Source organism: Vidua chalybeata, chromosome Z (assembly GCF_026979565.1).
Source record: "Vidua chalybeata isolate OUT-0048 chromosome Z, bVidCha1 merged haplotype, whole genome shotgun sequence".
Lineage (NCBI taxonomy): Eukaryota > Metazoa > Chordata > Aves > Passeriformes > Viduidae > Vidua > Vidua chalybeata.
In genome coordinates this window covers 38,920,051-38,939,003 of record NC_071570.1, presented here as the reverse complement: position 1 = coordinate 38,939,003, position 18,953 = coordinate 38,920,051, and the positions used below count along the sequence as shown (strand labels likewise).

Sequence of the window (18,953 nt, the reverse complement as noted above, 5' to 3'; positions counted from 1 at the left end):
TTTCTGAAAATTTGTCAGCTGTGAGCTGTGTTAGGAATGACATCTCTACCCAAAATGTTGTATACCTAGTTAGTCTGTTTAGTTAATTTAGTAGAAGTTGTCTTTGCCTGTGTCTTTGACAATCATGGTTAAAGATCTTCTCCTGACTTAATAAAACATACCTGATAAGAAGTTATTAAGCTTATTTTTCAATATGGGTGTGCTTCTGAGATTTATTACAAATCAAAGAAAAGTCAGTTTGGGAAAAAAATGTCAGTTCCATAATTTCAGTGCAGTAGCTAATTGAGTAACTCAATAGGATATCAGTTCAATTTCACTTAAAATAACATCATATACTTTTGATACAGAACTCATTTTATTGTGCTGGTCTGAATATTAATATAATTAAACTCCTTTGCCCAGGAGAATTTCCTCAGAAGGTAACAACTCTTTTTGCAAGCACTCTTGCAAAAAAAAAAAAAAAAAATCGTAATTAACACCATAGTGTAAGTTTAGGTTTGTTGTGCTGTGAATGGAAAAAAAAAATCTAATGTAATTGTGTGATAAGTGTTCATAGGTGATAAAACTGATGAAATCTGATTTCTTATGGATCTGTGTTCTTGGAGTTGTAATCACCTTAAGTCCATAAACCTCAAACTCTCCCTTTTAGCAGTGTCATCTACCCCTTCATAAGGTACAGCCTAGTCTATGACTACGCACGTGGAATTTGACTGTTTGGCCACATACAGAGCGTGATTGTCCATCTATCAAGGAGGCTGCTATCTCCTTGAAACACCAATTTTGCTTTCTGTCTCACTCCTGAATGCTGGTTTCTTTCATGCAGACGTGTAAAAACATAATTACAATTAAATCTTTTAACATTCTGTTAATTGGGTTTATATTGGTCAAAAGGCTAAAAAAGCATTTATCACACAGATAATTCAGATTAAAAAATAAAGGAAAGAAAAGGCTATGTGAAAAAATTACTTTTATACAGATACCTCAAGAGCCACATTAGAATGTTAACTACTGAAATAATCAACTTAATTAGGAAACGTGAAATAACTGTAGAACTTCTTTGGAGACTTCATTAATTTGTATTTCTGTACCTTTTGGAAGAATTACATTTTTAGAATTTGTTTGTAATTATAGAAATTTTGTCTTCATAGATACAGATTTTTCTAGCTTTTTTTTTTTTTCCTTTCCCCAAACATTCTTACAGATGCTGTATAGAAAGCAGTAGTTGAAGTGGGAAATACCATTCTATAGTTGAAGTTTAGTTAGGGCACTGCATGAATGAGTAGTTGTGACCAGCAGAGGGCTCCACAAAAGCATTGGAAAAACCCATGTAAAACTCTGAATGGAGATTGGAATAGTGCATTTCACATTTTATATAAGGATAGTGTGCAGGTAAAAAATACACATTTACATTGCTAAAAATAGAGCATGGACATAATTACATTGCAATTAGTATTATATTGTGAAAAATTTTGTCAGAAATTATTAATTGCTTTGGAGCAGGTTGGGGAAGTGCTTCATATTGCTATTGAGTTGTTTCCTGTTTAAGTCTTACAGCTAAAATCACTCTAGCTGTGTTTTACATGAGAAGAATGGGACTGGTAGAAATTCTATTCAATCCTGTCTTCTGTATGCTGAGGATACAAATAAAAAGTGTTACTTTGTTGAACTATAAAAGCGAGGTAGCATTCTAGATAATCTTTTAAGAGTAGGTTATGTAAAAAACGGAGTTTTAAAAACCATTTTAAACTATTTATTTCAAATGGTGTTATATAAAGGTCATGCATCTGCTCTACAGCTCTTGACAATGAGTACTTGCAACAAAAAGTTCTAAGTGGAATCTTAGTGTAAACTCAAAAGTGCTTGTCTAGCTAGAAAATATACACAAAGATTTATTTTTATGTGCCTTTTGTGTGATTATAGATTCTTCTTAAGTCTGATTGGAGCATTGCTTATATTATAGTTTAATAGTTTAATTTACAAAGATTTTAATGTGACTCTGTTTCTACACAAGTATACACAAGTATTATAATACACAAGTATTTCTTGTGTGCTTTTTGCCCAATCTATTTTATTAATTTATGTACTAATTTCAGTTTTTATTTTAACAGGTGTTTATGTTCATATGTTAACTTTTTTATTATTCTTACTTTAGGATGGCGATCCTTCAATAAGGAATGCTGCGTCTTTTTCCTTGAGGTCACCACAGTCAGTCTGCTCTCCAGCTGGAAGTGATGGAGCCCTTAAAGGTAGTCTAGCAGTCATATATATGTCAATTTATTTTTCCCAGTTTGAAAAAACAGAGAATATAAAGAGGTATTTCGTTTTTTCTCCTGAGTTTTGTATTTAAATAGTACTACAGACTATGCCATTATGTTTTGGATGCAAAATTATTTTGAGCCCTGATCCAGAAGAAATTTGTGATGGTGTGACAATTAACCTATCATCCTTCAAAATAAAGCTCAAGTTTATGGAGGACAGAAGGATTTAAAATCCTTTCCAATCTGAGAATTAAATTCTTTATAATAATTCAGTTGATAAGAAAAGTTTTAAAGGCAGCATTACGAGTATTGAACCCTTAACCATCTCAGAAGTATTTTAACATGCAGCACTTGTCTTAATTACAATAATGAAGTTTTAAAAATATGAAAATAAATAAGCTCAATACACATAGCATAAATGAAGCCTGAAAACCTTAGCTGTGGAGAGGTATAGGGTGAACTGTCTGTCAGTTGAGAGAAAACAGAAAAAAATCTGCTCAAAATAATTCTTTATACTAAAATCCACTTGGTAAGGTAGGGGTTGGGACATATTCTTGTTAATTTTCTTTTTCAGTGATTGTACATTTACAGGGCAATAATTGACAAATGAAACAGTCAATTCTTCTCTATAGACCAGAAAAAAAAAAAAAGTCTTACTGGGTGATCAGTTTAGGCAGTGAAGAGGACAGAAGATGCTGGAGATTACAGAAAATGTGAAGGCATTATGCAGCCTGGATAAAAGACATGTTTGTCAAGGGTGGACCTCAGGGTAGCCTTTCCATGCCTATAAGGGATTATTAGGAAGATCTGAGTCAGTCTTTTCATCGTTATAGAAGAAGGGTGAAATACAATGGACTTAAATTTAAATAGGAGGTTCTAACTAGATCTAAGAATAAACATTTTCATTATCAGGACAGTGAAATCAAGCAGTGGAAAAGGATCCCCATAGAATCTATGAATTTTCTATCCTTGGAGGTTTTCAGGATCAGGTTGGATAAAACCTGATATGATGTGTCCCTGCCTTACCCTGCTTTGAGCATGAGGATGAGTTAAACATCTCCTGAGGTCCCTTCCTAACTGAATTATCCTATGGTTCAGGTGGCAAGTGAGAAGTATGTGTATAGGATGCCAGGAGCTTCAGTATTTCAGGATGTCTTGTTCTAAAGGGCTTCCTGTAAGCCTTGTGTAAATGTGGTTATTTTTCACTCCTTGTCAAGCTTATAGGTTTAACAAGGATGTGGATCTAAGTTAGCCCACTCATATATGTGATTACCATTCAGTCAGATAATATTTGAATTTTTTTTTTTTTTGTTAAAATTACTGCTGTTTCAATTAGCTGTCTCAGAACCCAGTTTTGAAGGGATACCTTTTCAGATTATTTCTGAAAACAGACTGATTGTATAGTTGAGATTGTAATGTTTCAGCAATAGCATTAAAGTGCAAGAAGAACTTTCTGATTTATCTCCATGTTAACTTTGCTTTTCCATTTGATAAATTGCACGGCTGAAATACTGCTGCTAATGGTGTTAACATTTTGCCCTCCTTAAGACATTAATGAATCCTGATTGAGAGAACCAGTTTTTGATGCTCCATCTAGTATTTTAGAAATTTATAGAAGAGTTGTAAATAATTTCAGTGTTATTAAGAACATGGGATCCCCTACGGGGAATTTTTGGCCTATGATTTGTAGTGAAAGTTGGGATGAATACAGCAAGTATTTATGCTGAGCTCTTTGTTGCTCTTTTATTAGTCCCTGAAAGTTTGGTTAGCAGGTGACAAACCTTGATAAAGAAAAATGTGCAAAATACTTACCGTTTGTCTGGCAAGAACGGCAAAACGTGTAACTAATCATAATCAGAGGGAGATTTCAGGAAGGTTGTTATAATGTCGGAGCTTTCTTATATAACATAGAGGCTTGAGGCATTTACCAAAGGTTACAAGACTTCTGGAGAAATTGAGACCATGATTGCAGTCTTGAATTACCTTCACACTCAATGTAGCTGTCTGTTTGACAGAATCTGAATGAAGGAGAAGTTTTGTTTGCAACACAGGTAAATATTTGAGAGATGGCAGGACTTACTTATGTGGTTTGGGTGGTTATTAATTTAATCAGTGGAGTAAAATTTCACTGTCTTTGCTTCACTTCTGCTTCACTAAAGGCACAAGAGCAGCTGAAGTTTAATCCCAAATTTTTTTTGTTGTTGTTTTATCTGTCTGTTTTCATGCTGTCATCTGTTGCCAGAGGATGACTTTTTAAAAACTCATTCTGTGAATAGAGTATGGAGTATCATGGAGTGTTTTCCTCTTGTTGACCTCATAAAATATCCCCTGGATTCCATTGCTGAAGATTACTTGCTCATCAGAATGTTTTATCCATTTGTTCTACTTTCCTACTGCTATGGAACCTCACATTTTATTTTAATTCTTAATTTTTTTCTTGAGGAAACTTCTAAAGAATTGGATAAAGGAAAGGCTTCCACAATGTTTTTAGTCCACTGCTTTTCATATCATTTACAGTCCTGTTTCCATACAGTTGCCTAAATACTTAGGAAAATATCTATAAGGACTAGCAACAACTCTTACAAAATTATGTAATTTTGCACTCTTTTTCACAAATAGGTTGTATTCCCTCCATAAATTGTTAATGAATATTTGATTGTTTTCTGAATAATTTGGAAAGATCACATCTGTTTTCTTAGGGCTTTACAGAACTTCTCCAGTCAGACTGCACTACACTTGGTCTCTGAATATAGAATAGATAACAAGAAGAATTAGGAATCATCTCAAATCTATAGTGTAGACTTCAGTACTCTCTCTTCAGTGCTAGTTGTGAAGAAAAAATACCATCTTCCCTTCTCTCCTTCAAAAGAATGGCAGAAGAAATTTATTTAAGGATTTTTTCTGATAGCACCAAAATAAACATTAATTCTTGTTTTTCTTTCAAGTCTTAACTTTTTGTGCAAGGAAGCTCTGAATATATCCATTCTCAGCTAGAACAGCAAAAACTGAGTTTTTCATGAGGCCTTTTAAACTCTGGGTAGAGTGGTGGGACTCTTCTCTGAAAACTATTGGAAAAGGATATGGAAAGTGAATACAATCTGTCCCTAAAAACTTCTCAAATGTATGTTCTTTATCTGTCTCATATGCTATCTCTTTAAGCTTGAATTTTAAATTAAGTTATGCTCTTTGAAAATAAGTATCAGTGTTGTTTCCTAATCAAAATCAGTAGCATTTTCTTTATATCTAACGCAAAATTTAGGAAGGTTTCCAGAGGAAGATTCTAGGATTTTAGAAAAAGCTGCAGGAAAGGACTTGAGGTCTTGCCATCTTTTTACAGTCATGTTGGCTGTGTGTAGCAGTACTACTCTCAGTAACTTCCATATATTTTAAAATGTCAGTAACAGTTTCCTTGGTTTTGCTATAGATCTTATTCAAATTCTTAGTGCTAGAAAGCTCCTAATGCTTTACCTGAATCATTTTTGTTGCAGTTAGTCATGATGCTTCATGACTTCTTTCCAATGGGCAAAGAAAACCAGACCACATCCTTTTTTTTTATATATCAGACATTTACATATCAAAGAACATTAACCTGTCTTGCACTAATCTAATCTACAAACTGAACAGCACAGTTTCTATTACCTTTACTTAAGTCATTGTTTTTGAGCTTCCAATTGTCTTTGATGTTTTTAACTGACTTAATTGGTCTGCATATATTTTGATGTTCTACTGTCCTAAGTCATAGATACATCTCTATCTGACAATTTAGGATGAATGGTCAGGAGACTGAAGACTACTTGGTGTGATACTACTGTTATATATGCGAATATAACTACATTTGGCTGATAACTTAGATTCATACTGCAAGTTGGTTTAAACATTCTACTGTCTTTCTATGGAGCTTGTCTATCTTCCTCTTATGGTTTGCAGTTAAAAGGTAAATAAGAAGTTTGTACTTCTTGTCACTGAATTTGTTCTGTTTAAGAAAATTACTCAAATTAGTCAAGACAACTTTTGATTCTATTTTTAAAAGCATGGGTTGGCCTCTTAAAGACTTAAAATCAAAAGCATTAATGATATTTAGATTAATAAAATTGCCTCTAATTCTGTTACATGAGAAGATATTAATGACAAATATTTTAAACTATTATACTTAAGACAGTGCTCTGGAAAGCTGCACTTGTTCACATATACTCACTTCATTTTTATTAAGAAAAATCGTATTTGTGTGAACATAGCTTCACACAAATTTACAGTTTACAGTGATCTATTTTTGTCTAGATTACACTAGAATAACACTCTTGATCTTGTTAGTGAAAGTACTATGAGATTTCTATGATTACTGTGGCTTTCTACTATATAGAAAGCCATGCTAGGAGTCCAGATATGGCACTCAACTCTTCAAGATTTGATGATAGTTATTCTTAACAAATTCCTTTTGGAATATCATTTCTTCGTTATCTCAGTTCTTACAGAAAAATTGTTCTAGTGTGTATTTCAGTCATACAGACTAAGTGTTATACTCTGGGTAGGCCTCTATCATCCTTTTGAACGGACTGTTCTTCCCTTTTTGAGTCTTCCAGAGGCACAAATTCTCAAACTGATTGTTACCAATTTTGAGACTGGTTTAGCCAGAGTTCCAGGGTGAATTTGTCTGATGCCATTTTTATGAAAAACTTCCCTTTATATGAAGGTCATAAATTAGATCATGTCAAGGAAAAAAGGAAAAAAAGACACACTTCATTTACACATTTTAGCTACAGTCTCTTAAAATCTGTTGGCAGTAGTGTGTTCCTCAAGTTCTGTAATCACAAAGTTCCTAGCTTTTCCAACAGACAAATTTCGTTGTGAATACAATATGAATGCTCTGGTTCTCTTCTCTAACTTCTGCCCTTAGGAACTTGTTTACAGTGTAATTACTCATATGTGAATCTTAAAAATTCACATGTAGCACATATATATTTCTTAAAGCCTCTCTTTTCAAAGGTTTTTCCAGTAAAATGTCTGGAATGTTGTGTCCAGCTTTATACACCAATTTGGTACCTGTTTAAATCATGTTCCAGGAGTGTGGATGATCACTTTCTTATGGATTTAAAAAAGCACTTGAACATTCTTGAAGTTTCTCTCCAATGTGCTATGAACCAAGTATTAAACATTAGTCTTCATTTGTTCTCTAGAAGTTTTTCCAGCTTTCATGCTTAGAGAATGATGCTTCTGGCAAAACAGGGTGTAAGGATGGTTGAAAGGCTTTTATCAACATCTGAGAACCTTTGCCTACAAGGGAGTTAAAGGAGTGTGACGATACTGTTGCATGTGACCCTTTGGAAGTTGTTACTGTGCAAGTGGAAAGATAATAATTTTTTAAATACTGAAAAATATGTGATTTCTAACTTCCTGAGAGCCTTAGTAAATGCTTTTAAGTCATGTGGATCGCAACAGAGAGTGTGATCAGTGGTGTGACTTTGCTGCATCATCTTTGGAAGGCAAGTGAGAGGAAGAGGCTTAGAGATGATCAGAGGAGGTATCATGAATACTTCAAGAAGGTGTGAGTATTGTGGTGTGATTAGCAAGTACAGACAAAACCATGAGATGGAGATGTCAGTGATATGTGCAGTCTCCTGGACAGAAGCTTCTTTGTTTGCTGTCCAAGCTAGTGATACACAGTGAGCAAGTAGAGCCAGAGTAAACAAACCAGAAGTGGATTCAAAACTTTACATTTTAAAGAAGGCTAAGTCTCTGTCAATGCAATTAAGTTCTTTTTATAGCTGATTGCATTATATAGGATTTGATAAGATATGGTTCAAAAATCACAGAAAAAAAGGTGTTTGCAGATTGCTACAGCAGTTAATAAAACTCCTTCCATACTTAGTGCCATCTACAACTAGGAACCAATAGAAGAACTAGGAAATTTAGAGAACCAACCCTAGGATTATCATGGGTGGTCAGAATGACTGTTGCTGAAAGACTAGAGGTATTGTTGATGGTTGTATTTGTTCTCTGTAGAGACCTCATTTCCTATGATGGTACCTACTTCTCAGCTATGTTTGGTGTTATCTGGTTGACTGTCAATATTTGCTGTTCAGTAATGATACAGTGACCTTCCTGAATCAGGGAAGAACCTCCTTTTAACCTGCCTGCTATATAAAGAGAGCACACCCAAAGTTCTTTTAATTGTACTATCTCTGGAAAATCAACTACAGAAAGTCAGGTTTATTTTTCTCCTGAATTACTGCCCAGCCTTAGATTTAGACTCAAAAGTTGTCTAAATATTTCTCTGTTCTAAAATAAGAACAGGTTATTTAGGTTATTTACCTAAATATTGTTTCCTAAGATTTGTATATTATTTACTGCATTGACAGCATTTTCTAGAACAAACCTTCTCAGTCTTGGAATCTCAATTGATTCAGCAAACTCATCATAACTGTCTGTGTATTCTGTATTCTTTAAGTTTTGGGTTTCTTTTTTTTCTGTCATCCAGTCTTGGTAAAGATACTTATTCTCAGACATATAATGGCCTAAGACTTCTCTCATGGGAAATACTCCAGACTGACTCCACCATTAATAGACAAAGCTCTGTATAATGGGTATAGTTTTCATAGAATTATTAAGGTTGAAAAGATGTCCAAGATCATCTGTTCCAACCTTCAAAAAAAACCCATAATGTCAACTAAACCCTAGCACCAAGTGCCATGTCCAGTTGTTTCTTGACCTCCAGAAATGGTGACTGCCCACCTCCCTGGACAGCCCATTCGAATGCCTACCCCATTCAGGAAGAAATTCTTCCTGAGATCCAACCTAGACCTCTTCTAGTGCAGTTGCCTGGGAAAATAGGTTGATCCCCACCTGGCCACAATATCCTTTCAGGGAGTTGTAGAGAGAAATAAGGTCTCCCTGAACCCCCTTTTCCCCAGGATGAACACCCCCAGCTCCCTCAACTACTCCTCGCTGGACTTATGCTCCAGCTCTCTTCCCCTTCTCTAGTCATGCTCCAGCACCTCATGTGTATTATAATACCTCAGTGTCTTTCTTGTAGTGAGGGGTCCAGAACTGAACAAAGCATTCAAGATATGTCTTGAATGTGCCGAGTACAGGGGACCAGTCACTGCCCTGGTCCTGCTGGCCACACTATTGCTGATGCAGGCCAGGTGCCTTTGGTCTTCTTGGCCACCTGGGTACTCTGCTGGCTTTTGTTTGAAGTCTCACGATGTGCTATGTGTCCATTGTGTGATATCTGTTCAAAACTGCTAAGGTTTGTGGTAGGGTGAAACTGAATATGAATGCTTCATATTTTTCAGTTTCTTTTCACCTCCATACATAGGCATTGTAGCTTCTGAGCCTCTTTGTTGTCAGAGGCTTAACCATCATTAAACATCTCAGAAATATGTGAAGTTATTGCTGGAACATGTTATTTTAAAGTGCAGTTTATTGGTCTTACTATCAAAATGTTTCAAGAATTTCCTTTAGGAGGATGATATTTTCAAATACTTATTCGTAGTGCTGCCTAGGAGAGGCAAAACTTTACTTTTGTGTCTTCATTTACTAGATTCTAAGACTGTTCAATGGAATGCAGTGAAATCCTTCTGGCCTCCTCAAGACTATTCAAAGATAAAAAGAACCACTTTATCTGTTGCTGCAGTCTTACTTTTCAGCATGAGAAATGCCAAATTAATACCAAATCAGATCTGGTCATATTTATCTATAAAGTTAGGACAAGGGAGAATAAAGTCTGTCCCGTGTGTTTAGAAGCATAACTCTGAAAAATAGTAAGTGTTCCATTGTTACAACTTTAAAAGTACTCATATAAGAGATAAACCAAGATTAAGATGTCTGTAATATCTCTTTAAAAATTCTGACTTGCCTCTACTATTTGTAGAAATATCCTGCAGCTTGTACTTCCTGAGTGGTAATCATTACCATAAAAGAAATTAGTAGCTAAGAATTCCTGCTACACATTACATTTAATATTTCAAATTAACCAAAGAAATGGTAGGGGAGGAGCATAACAAGAATAGGAATCTGTTGAAAAGCAGGAGAAAAATCTTCTGAAGGTGTAGTGAGAACTTTGGTACTGGTGGTTGAGTGTGGTATCTGATTTGAGGAAGGGAAGAAGAGTAGTAGAACTGTTTTGAAAATTAGGATGAGTCAAAACAGGGTTTCCCAACTTTGTGGATGTTATTGACAAAATATGGATTTGTTGCTGAGGGACAAGAAGGATTAAGATGTGATGTGATATCACATGCAGGGCACGTAATACACTGCTTGCTACATACAAAAGTTGTGGCATTTTCACAGAATGGTCTAGGGAGACAAAAGCATAGCAGTCTGTGCAAAGAGGCCGTCAGTAAAAGCACACTTTTCATGTAAATTGAAGATTTGACAGAGATAACTATTCTATTTTTTCATCTACGGTTTGGTACATTGCTTAATGATTTTTAACACTTCCAAAAATATTGAGTAGAAATTTAAGCTGTAAAATGAAGCTGCTTTCTTGTTTAGTGGTGCTTCTTGAATGAAGCACACAGGACCTGTGTTCCACTTAATTTTTACTTGTTGTTAGGAGTGCTGATCTATGATCTATGCTGACCAGAACGACTAATGATAATCTCAGTCACTGCTTTATGAAGATCAGTATTCCCCAATGGATGAATGGAATCTGAATGGTTGCTTTAAGAAGAGGAGTCTGTGTGTGTTCCCCACCTTGCACAGTATTCCCTTCTAAGCCAAAATTATAGCTCAAAATTATAATTGGGACAGGTTGAAAAGCTTCTCTGTTTTTCAGACTTTTTTTCTAGGCTAACAGTTACAGGAAAGTGATTAGTTTGAGGACTTCAAATGTAATTAATTGGAGAAATTATTTAATTAGAAGTGTCCTCTCTTTAAAATTTCTGTAGATACCCTCAAATCCTGGCAAAGAGTGCACATAGAAGCAAAAATTCATACATTAAACAAAAAAGGAGGGGAGATAAGGCAGGGAATGGTAGAAAGATGCCTTTAGATAATTAGTTTTTCCAAGATAGTAATGAGTGGTGGAGGTTGGAATAAATTTACCTAAAATAAGATTTAAAAAAATAAAGAAAATAAAAAGAATTTAAAATAACTGTCAAAATCCAAGTTAAGGAGGTTGTGTTGTTTTTTTTTGTTTTGTTTTGTTTTGTTTTGTTTGGGTTTTTTTTGTTGGTTGGTTGTTTTTTGGGGTTTTTTTGTTTGTTTTTTTTTCTGTTTGTGGTTTTTTTTGTTTGTTTTGTTTTGTTTTTGGTTTTTTTTTGGTTTTTTTTTTTAGTTAAAAATGTGTGGCTGAAATGGCTCGTGCCTATATACTGATCATTAAGTCTTCATCACTGGACCTTAATAAGAATCTTTTTGATCTTTACTTTTTTCTGCTGTCAACTTGCTTTTGTTGCTTTTTGTAATAGCTGATATTCTGAATCTTAAGTACTATTTTTATTTATTCTTATTTGGTGGTGGTTTCTTTTGTTCCGTCTTCTCTGAAATGATCCCTTCTCTACTTGCAGTAGATAGCTGAAATTCCTGGGAAATACACTGCAACTATCTAGATTGCATCTTGATCTAGCATGATGTGCTTCCTACCAATCTTATTTAGACCTTTTGTGAACCCATTTATATGTAGAGATACACATTAAAAGTATGCAGGTTATATTTAGTTTGTTTTTATATAAACATGAAACAACATAACTGTTCAGTTTTTCTGAATTATTATTCTAGGATCAAGACAACCTTTAATCCAACAATCTCAGCCTCCACCTTATTCATCACCTAGAGATGTTCCCCCAGACATATTGTTAGATTCTCCAGAAAGAAAGCAAAAGAAACAAAAGAAAATGAAGTTAGGCAAGGATGAAAAAGACCAGACTGAAAAAGCTGCAATGTATGATATCATTAGCTCTCCTTCCAAGGACTCCACTAAGCTTACATTAAGACTGTCTCGTGTAAGATCTTCGGATATGGACCAGCAGGATGATATGCTTTCTGGTTTGGAAAACAGCAGTGTGTCAGAGGGTGATATTCCTTTTAATGTGCAGTACCCAGGACAGACTTCTAAAACACCCGTTACTCCACAGGATGTAAACCGCCCACTAAACGCTGCTCAATGTTTGCCGCAGCATGAACAGACAGCTTTCCTTCAGGCACAACAAGTGCCTGTTTTACAACAGAACACTTCAGTTGCTGCAAAACAACCTCAAACTCCTGTGGTACAGACACAGCAACAGGTTTCGCAACAAGGAGCTATAACGTCATATGATGAAGTAGAATTGGATGCATTGGCTGAAATTGAGCGGATAGAACGTGAATCAGCTATTGAAAGGGAGCGATTTTCAAAAGAAGTGCAAGATAAAGGTAAAAGGAGTGTGTGTGTGTATATACACTATATATTATATAAATATATATATATGCATATAAACCCCATATATATATATACTAAAAGAAAGACTTCCTGTCATTGTCACATAGTTCAATTCTGTTTACAACAGTGTAGGTTCTTCTGTGACATTCATCTCCATTCCCTTCCAACAATGAACTGTAATCTTTCATATATGCATATTTTGAATATCTGATATTCTTTATTTCGGGTCTTAATGGATGGAAAGTGAAATTCTTATGTTTCAAAATTCTTTTAAAATACTCTTAACCATGAGACTGAATGAAATACAGTTATGTTGTTTATAGTTTCTAAAATCCCAGCAGTACCGTAAATCAAAATTTGCAGTAAGTTTTGACAGTTGTATTATTAATCCATGTTGCTGAATTTAAGAAAATGCAGGAAAACTGTTTTATCCCATCTCTATTCATATCCCCATTGGGATTTAATGTGAAGGAGATGTTAGACTAGAATCACATCTGTTCTGTTCTTTTGAAGGTAGTGTAATGATTGGGTAATATATACAATTATGTTGTAACTAATGTTTGTTCAGCTGGATATTAATTATTAGGTAGGCATTAGAAGTTTTGGAGAACTACCATATATCTCTATGGTCTGTAGCACAGAACCAAGTGGGCCTCTGAAATGTTTTATCTTCACTTTGGTAGGTGCACTTGTTGTCTTAATGGATTTAATTGAATCGGTCAATTTTGTTTTTTTTAAATTTCTGTTTCTTTTTCTGTTGTTAACTGGTTTGAATGTCTTCGGTTTCATGAATAATATAGTAATTATTTACTATAAGTATTTTTCAGAATCTTCCTCTGCAACATGTTTAACTTCTGAGAAAAAAATGTTTTGTAGCATAATCCTAATTTATTAGATACTCTCAAGAAAAGTCTTGCAGAATGGTAAATGGTGAAAATTCTGATTTTGGAAGTTCATAGGTGAAAATGGCCCATGTAGACATACTTTCATGGAATGAATTTACACACAGTTTGAGTCTTTAACCAGCAGGAAGGGTGCAGATTTTCTCCCTATTCAAAGTGTTTTTTCACTATTTTTAGTGATGCCTGAGTGGTGAAGGGAGGAGAGCGTTTGTGCGTGTTTGTGTGCGTGTGGGTGTTTGTACACGTGGATGCAATACTAAAAGGTTTACTTCTAAGATGTTTCTTATTTGGTAACTAAATCAAATCTTTTTAGGAAAAACTATTTATTAATATACGGAGAAAAGTGTGCTTACCTCAAAAGAGATCTCTACTGATCTCTACTGTCTTTAATTTTAATTTAATGATGTGGGGAATTTGTTTATTTGCTTAAATCTCTTCCATTAATTTTAAATTTATTGCTGGAGAGCTTGGGGTTTGTGGCCTAATACTTCAAAAGCTACGTTTATGTCCACACACTTAAAATAGAATCTCTACCATGTTTTGCCTGAGAAACAGCCGAAAAAATGCACAGCAGGTTTCAAACACTTTGATCAAGACTAAAAACACGCTTTCTGTTTTGTTTTGGCTTTCAGAAAATGTTGACCATTAGTTGTAAAGCTTGTTTATGATAATTACATATCCATGATCAGAGCCTTGATTTGCTTCTTTGGGGGAAAGGAATGATTTTTATAGAGACTGTGACCTTTCCTGTTCACCGCTGGTCAATGGCCATCTTCCCAAATACAGATTCTAACCTTATGGTTTCCCTTACCTGCATGCTCTGGTAGGTCTCAGATCTCCCTGAGTTCCTACAATTGCTATAAATCAGGTACAAGAGTTGCTGCCCTATACTGGGACAAATGACCGCTATATATTCACTTGTGCTAAGTTGCCCCTATGATAGACAGCAGCAATTTTCTCTTTTTCACTCTGGCTCTTGAGTTTTCAGCCATAAGTGCATAGTATTTAATAGAAAGATTTTTAGCGGTCTTGGGACAGATTTCCTGAAGATGTTACCTTGGAGAAATATAGTTCTTATTTTTTTGGTAATGCTTTTGCATTGCTTCTAAATTTATGCTATGTCTAGAAGCTGATACACTCTGGGATTATTCTAGTTAGAGCTCTTTGGTTTTGTGAGGCTGCAAGAGGAAGTATCCTCTACTGTTCCTATAGGAATATGTCTGTTAGAAGTATATTCAATAACTTCTAAATATGTAATGCGTTTCTGCAAAGCTGCATAGTGTATTTATACAAAAGCCTGTCGTTTGTGCCTTTTTGTACATGTTCTGTAACTTCAGATCACATTATGTCAGGAAGAGAGCGTGAGTGTAGCAAGTGCTCGGTCTAATTAGAGTGGGAGTGCATAGAGCCAGCTGATGCTCTAGAATAGCAAGTATCCCTTTAGAGAACCTACTCAAAATGATAGCACATGCTAAAGTGCACATCAAAGCGTCTTTGCTGCTTTTGTAACAGAGGCGTGGGAATGCATATTACAGCCATACTGTGTTTTCTGTGTATACTCACACTGGTTTCCATAAATTACTTTCAGTAAAGTGGTACTCAAAAGTTTTGATAGTAGATTAGTGGTCTCTTCTGACCTTTATTTTAGATATGAAATTTCCATTGTTCTATACTCCATCACAGATTTTCAAATGCTTTCTTTTTAACAGTAAGGGTTTGGTTGGGAGGACATATTCTTCTGAGGCTAATAACCAGTGGTTTGGAGGAGTTTATTTCAGAGAAGCAGCATAGATTTTGGGGGGACATAGTAAAAATTATACACCTTGCCTAAGGCAATGGTGAGGTCTGTTTTTTTTGTTTTTTTTTTTTAATGCTGAGGTCCTTTTATTATATTTGGTACTGGTGGTAAATGGGGATTGGAGCCTTGTGGTAGTTATATTACATCCCGTAACAAATCATTTCTCCCTAATAACACTGTTAAAATATTTAGCTTCCACCAAACAAAGTCTCTCAAAGTGGGAAGTAGTCTGTGTTTCAGAAGAGGAACTAACACAGAGTTTTGCAGAAGTGTCTTCTTCTTTGAAAAGCAGCTTATCTTTCTGAAATCTGATTTTCTTGCTTTTGCTTTATGACAGAGGAATCTTTAGTGCAAAAATCACTATTCAAAATCTGACAAATTTGAGCTACTGTGTATCAGATATGCGTAAGGAGTTATTTTATAATATAGATTTCCTTCCTCATATCCGAGTACTTTTTATAGCTATGTTTTTATAATACTATCCTTTTGGGCTTCTTGGCTCTTAGCTTAAGTGGAGTATATCCTCTTCATATATCATGATAGAGAGGTGCGAGGTTTGACAAGTTGGTTTCATCCTTGTCCTCTGTGTGGAGGAAGGGCAGGAGTTTGTCTTCTCTTTCTACTTTATCCTCAAGAAAGGAATTAATCTCTCCTTTCTACTTTATCCTCTCTATTGATTAATTTAATAAGTAATTTTTCTGTATCTATTAGTGAAAGGAGATTTTGAAGATCTAGGCATTTGGCACCAAAAGTTACATTCTAATACATCTCTTACATTTAATAGCTCCAGTACTGCTAAATAATCCATGGAACATGACATAACTCAGGTCTTCCTTGAGAAAACCTTGAACTCAGGTTTTCATTGCTCCCCTCACAATGGCCACTCTACCCTCATCAGATAAAAGATGTTGATCAGTATTAGATCATATATTCTCTTTTGAAATAATGTGTAGTATTACAGATAGATCTAGGTATTATTTATCAAGACTCAGATTACCTGAGTTGGGAAAATAGTGATTAAAAAGGAATTTTAGAGAAGTGGATTGACTTTTTCCGCAATGATTGACAGGTAAACCATCCTCTGCTCTGATTACATTGTGATATTTTGATGATATAATTTCTTCAGAAAGGTAGTGAAACTTAATTCACACTTTCTTCTCTTCTAACTACTGCCAGTAGTCACACTCCTGTACTACTTGTGCAGTAGAAGGCTTTTGAAACAACTAGAGGTCTATATTCTGAACTAGTTTTGTTTCTTTAACTGAAATTGTGCTTTGTTCACTTTCTGAAGTTGACTACTCCAAGAAACTACAGGAAATCCTATGAAGTTTTAGAAATTGTCCTAGGAATTTCTGTTATTTTCAGGTATCTTTTTTTTCCTTTTGGGAGATGGTTGTGTTGAGGGAGAAATTTTTCGTAACCTCAGTTCTTTGCATTAACTTGTGCTTTGCCACTGTTCAGGTGTAAGTTATTTATTTTTGTATGTAGTTAAGTAGTTCAAAGTTAGTCCATCACTTTTAGACTAAACCTTTCCTAGAACATTACATTAAGTTCTTCTTTTTCAAGATTTAGACCTGCTATGGAATTAATTTGTAGATACAAAGTCTATACATCAAGATCTTTCAGGCTCTTCTAAAACCTCCAAATACTATGAAACAAAAATGTTTAACATACTAATGCTAAAAGAAGCTCAGAGTCTTTTAGCAACACAAAAAAGGGAAGATAACATTGAAAATTACATGAAATCCCAGAAAGTAACCCATCTCTTTCAGATACTCTTTTGCAAATTGATGTGTCTTTTTATTTTATTCAGATTTGCTACATTTTAATCTGAGCTCTTCCATACACAGAACTGTGTAGTTAGGTTTTAGGCTTCTTCCAAGATACTTTTGTATAATACAGCTGTCTTAACAGATTGAGAAGTTCTGCTTGTAAAAGGCACTGTTTTCTGGCATTTGTGAGAAGAATAATTAAGTCATTAACCATTCCATTAGGAGGCTAATATTTTTTCAAACTTAAAAGCATTAGAAAATTTTTTTTAATGAGACAAACCAACTTGTATATGTGTGTTTTTCCCTATATATTTTACCCCTGAGGATCCATTTTACCCGCTTCTTGGAATCTTACTGTGGATTCTTTGAATTAGGAGGAAGTGAAACTGTAATAACTTTATTTCCAATAATTGGATCAGTTAGGGGGCATTTGGATGCCTGCTGTGGGCCCTTCTTTTTTTGGTTCGTTCCAAGCCCTTAGCAGCAGAGACACACATCCCAAGAGTGTGAATCTGCCGGAGCAAAACTCTCAAAACTACAGTTATAGGTAAGTAACCTTTTTCTCTTACCCTTTAAGTTCTTACCCAGCTCCTATCCCTTTCTCCCCATTACCCATCTCCCCCATAAAATTCCCTAAAGAGGAAACGAATAGAAGAATACTATTAAGAATGAATAGTTTGTTTATGTCTAGTTTTATATAGTGACAGAATGTATAATTATAATCAGTATATTAGCATTCATTTCAAAAAATGTGTTGTAGGGGGCTTATTTCCTTATAAATGGAGCTACAAGTAGTAATTTGTATAGTAATCTTGCAGATTACAGTTATTAATACCAGAAGGTGAAGAAATAGAGTGTGAAAGATAAATGAATGTCTGTATAGTAGAATGTGAGACTTAGGTATCATGTGTTTTGTTTATACAAGCTTTCATTAGGTCTGCATTTTGTAGTGTGATGTAATGGATGAAACTGGCATCTTATATAGCTCTTCCAAGAAAACACAGCTTTGCAGCCTCCATGTCCTATAAAAGACCAATTTTGTGTTTGTGTCTGTTCAGACATGTTTTAAGAAAGGTAAGGGGAAGAAATTCCTGGTCTATTAGAGGAATTGCAGTGAAATGTTGCAATGTTTACACCTATCTGTGAAAAGTTACTTCCTTTTACAGTTTTTATTAAAAATTAAAATACTTTACAAATGATTTTTAAAAAAAAAGGATCATGTAATTCAACAGCTTTTTTATTTGTACTCATATGTAAAATGAAATCAAAATTCCCCTATTTATATCGGGTTGTGCTTTACGTAGGGTAGTGCAGAAAACTGCTCTTGTAAGAAGGTGTAGAAAATAACCAAACTGTAACAGTTTAGCAAGAAACCTTCTTTGTTTCAGCCTACAGTGTAAACTAAGACTAGAAAATTTAATATAAATTGCATGTGATATATACCCTTGATTGTACCTGTTGGATGAGAGGATTTATGATACCATTAACCCGATAATGACTTACATTCTGGGACAGACATTTCTTTATAATGGATTTAAATCTTGATAAAGAAATGGCACGAGTAGTTAATAAACCCTATTAAGAGCTTAAGCCCAGCATTTCTGTAGTTCACAGTCACTAAGTTCATGCTGACATCAACTTAAGAAGACACAATTGTTTTTTCCAATGTCATGGAATATAAATGTTAATCTAGTTAATTGATGATATTTTTGAGTACAAGGCAGAACAAAATCAACAGTTGGAAGGGAGAAAGGAAACTCACTGCTTATTTCTAAAGTTTTCTGTCCATACAAATGAATTAAAATCTAACTGGATGTGTTACCTGTGATACTTAAAAGTTTTCATTCTGATGTTAGTGTGTTG

General features: G+C 34.7%; 1 protein-coding gene across 4 annotated transcripts in view; it reads left to right on the top strand.

The window, feature by feature from the left end:
• Window positions 1-18,953, top strand: part of NIPBL (NIPBL cohesin loading factor) — a 151,373-nt gene that overhangs the window by 68,696 nt on the left and 63,724 nt on the right. For 3 of the 4 annotated variants that reach the window (XM_053932646.1, XM_053932641.1, XM_053932642.1), the window contains exons 8-9: window positions 2,153-2,246; window positions 11,979-12,611. In XM_053932646.1, coding sequence (XP_053788621.1) covers window positions 2,153-2,246; window positions 11,979-12,611 — 727 coding nt within the window. The remainder of the gene's footprint in view (window positions 1-2,152; window positions 2,247-11,978; window positions 12,612-18,953) is intronic. The other variant, XM_053932643.1, reaches the window with a different exon arrangement.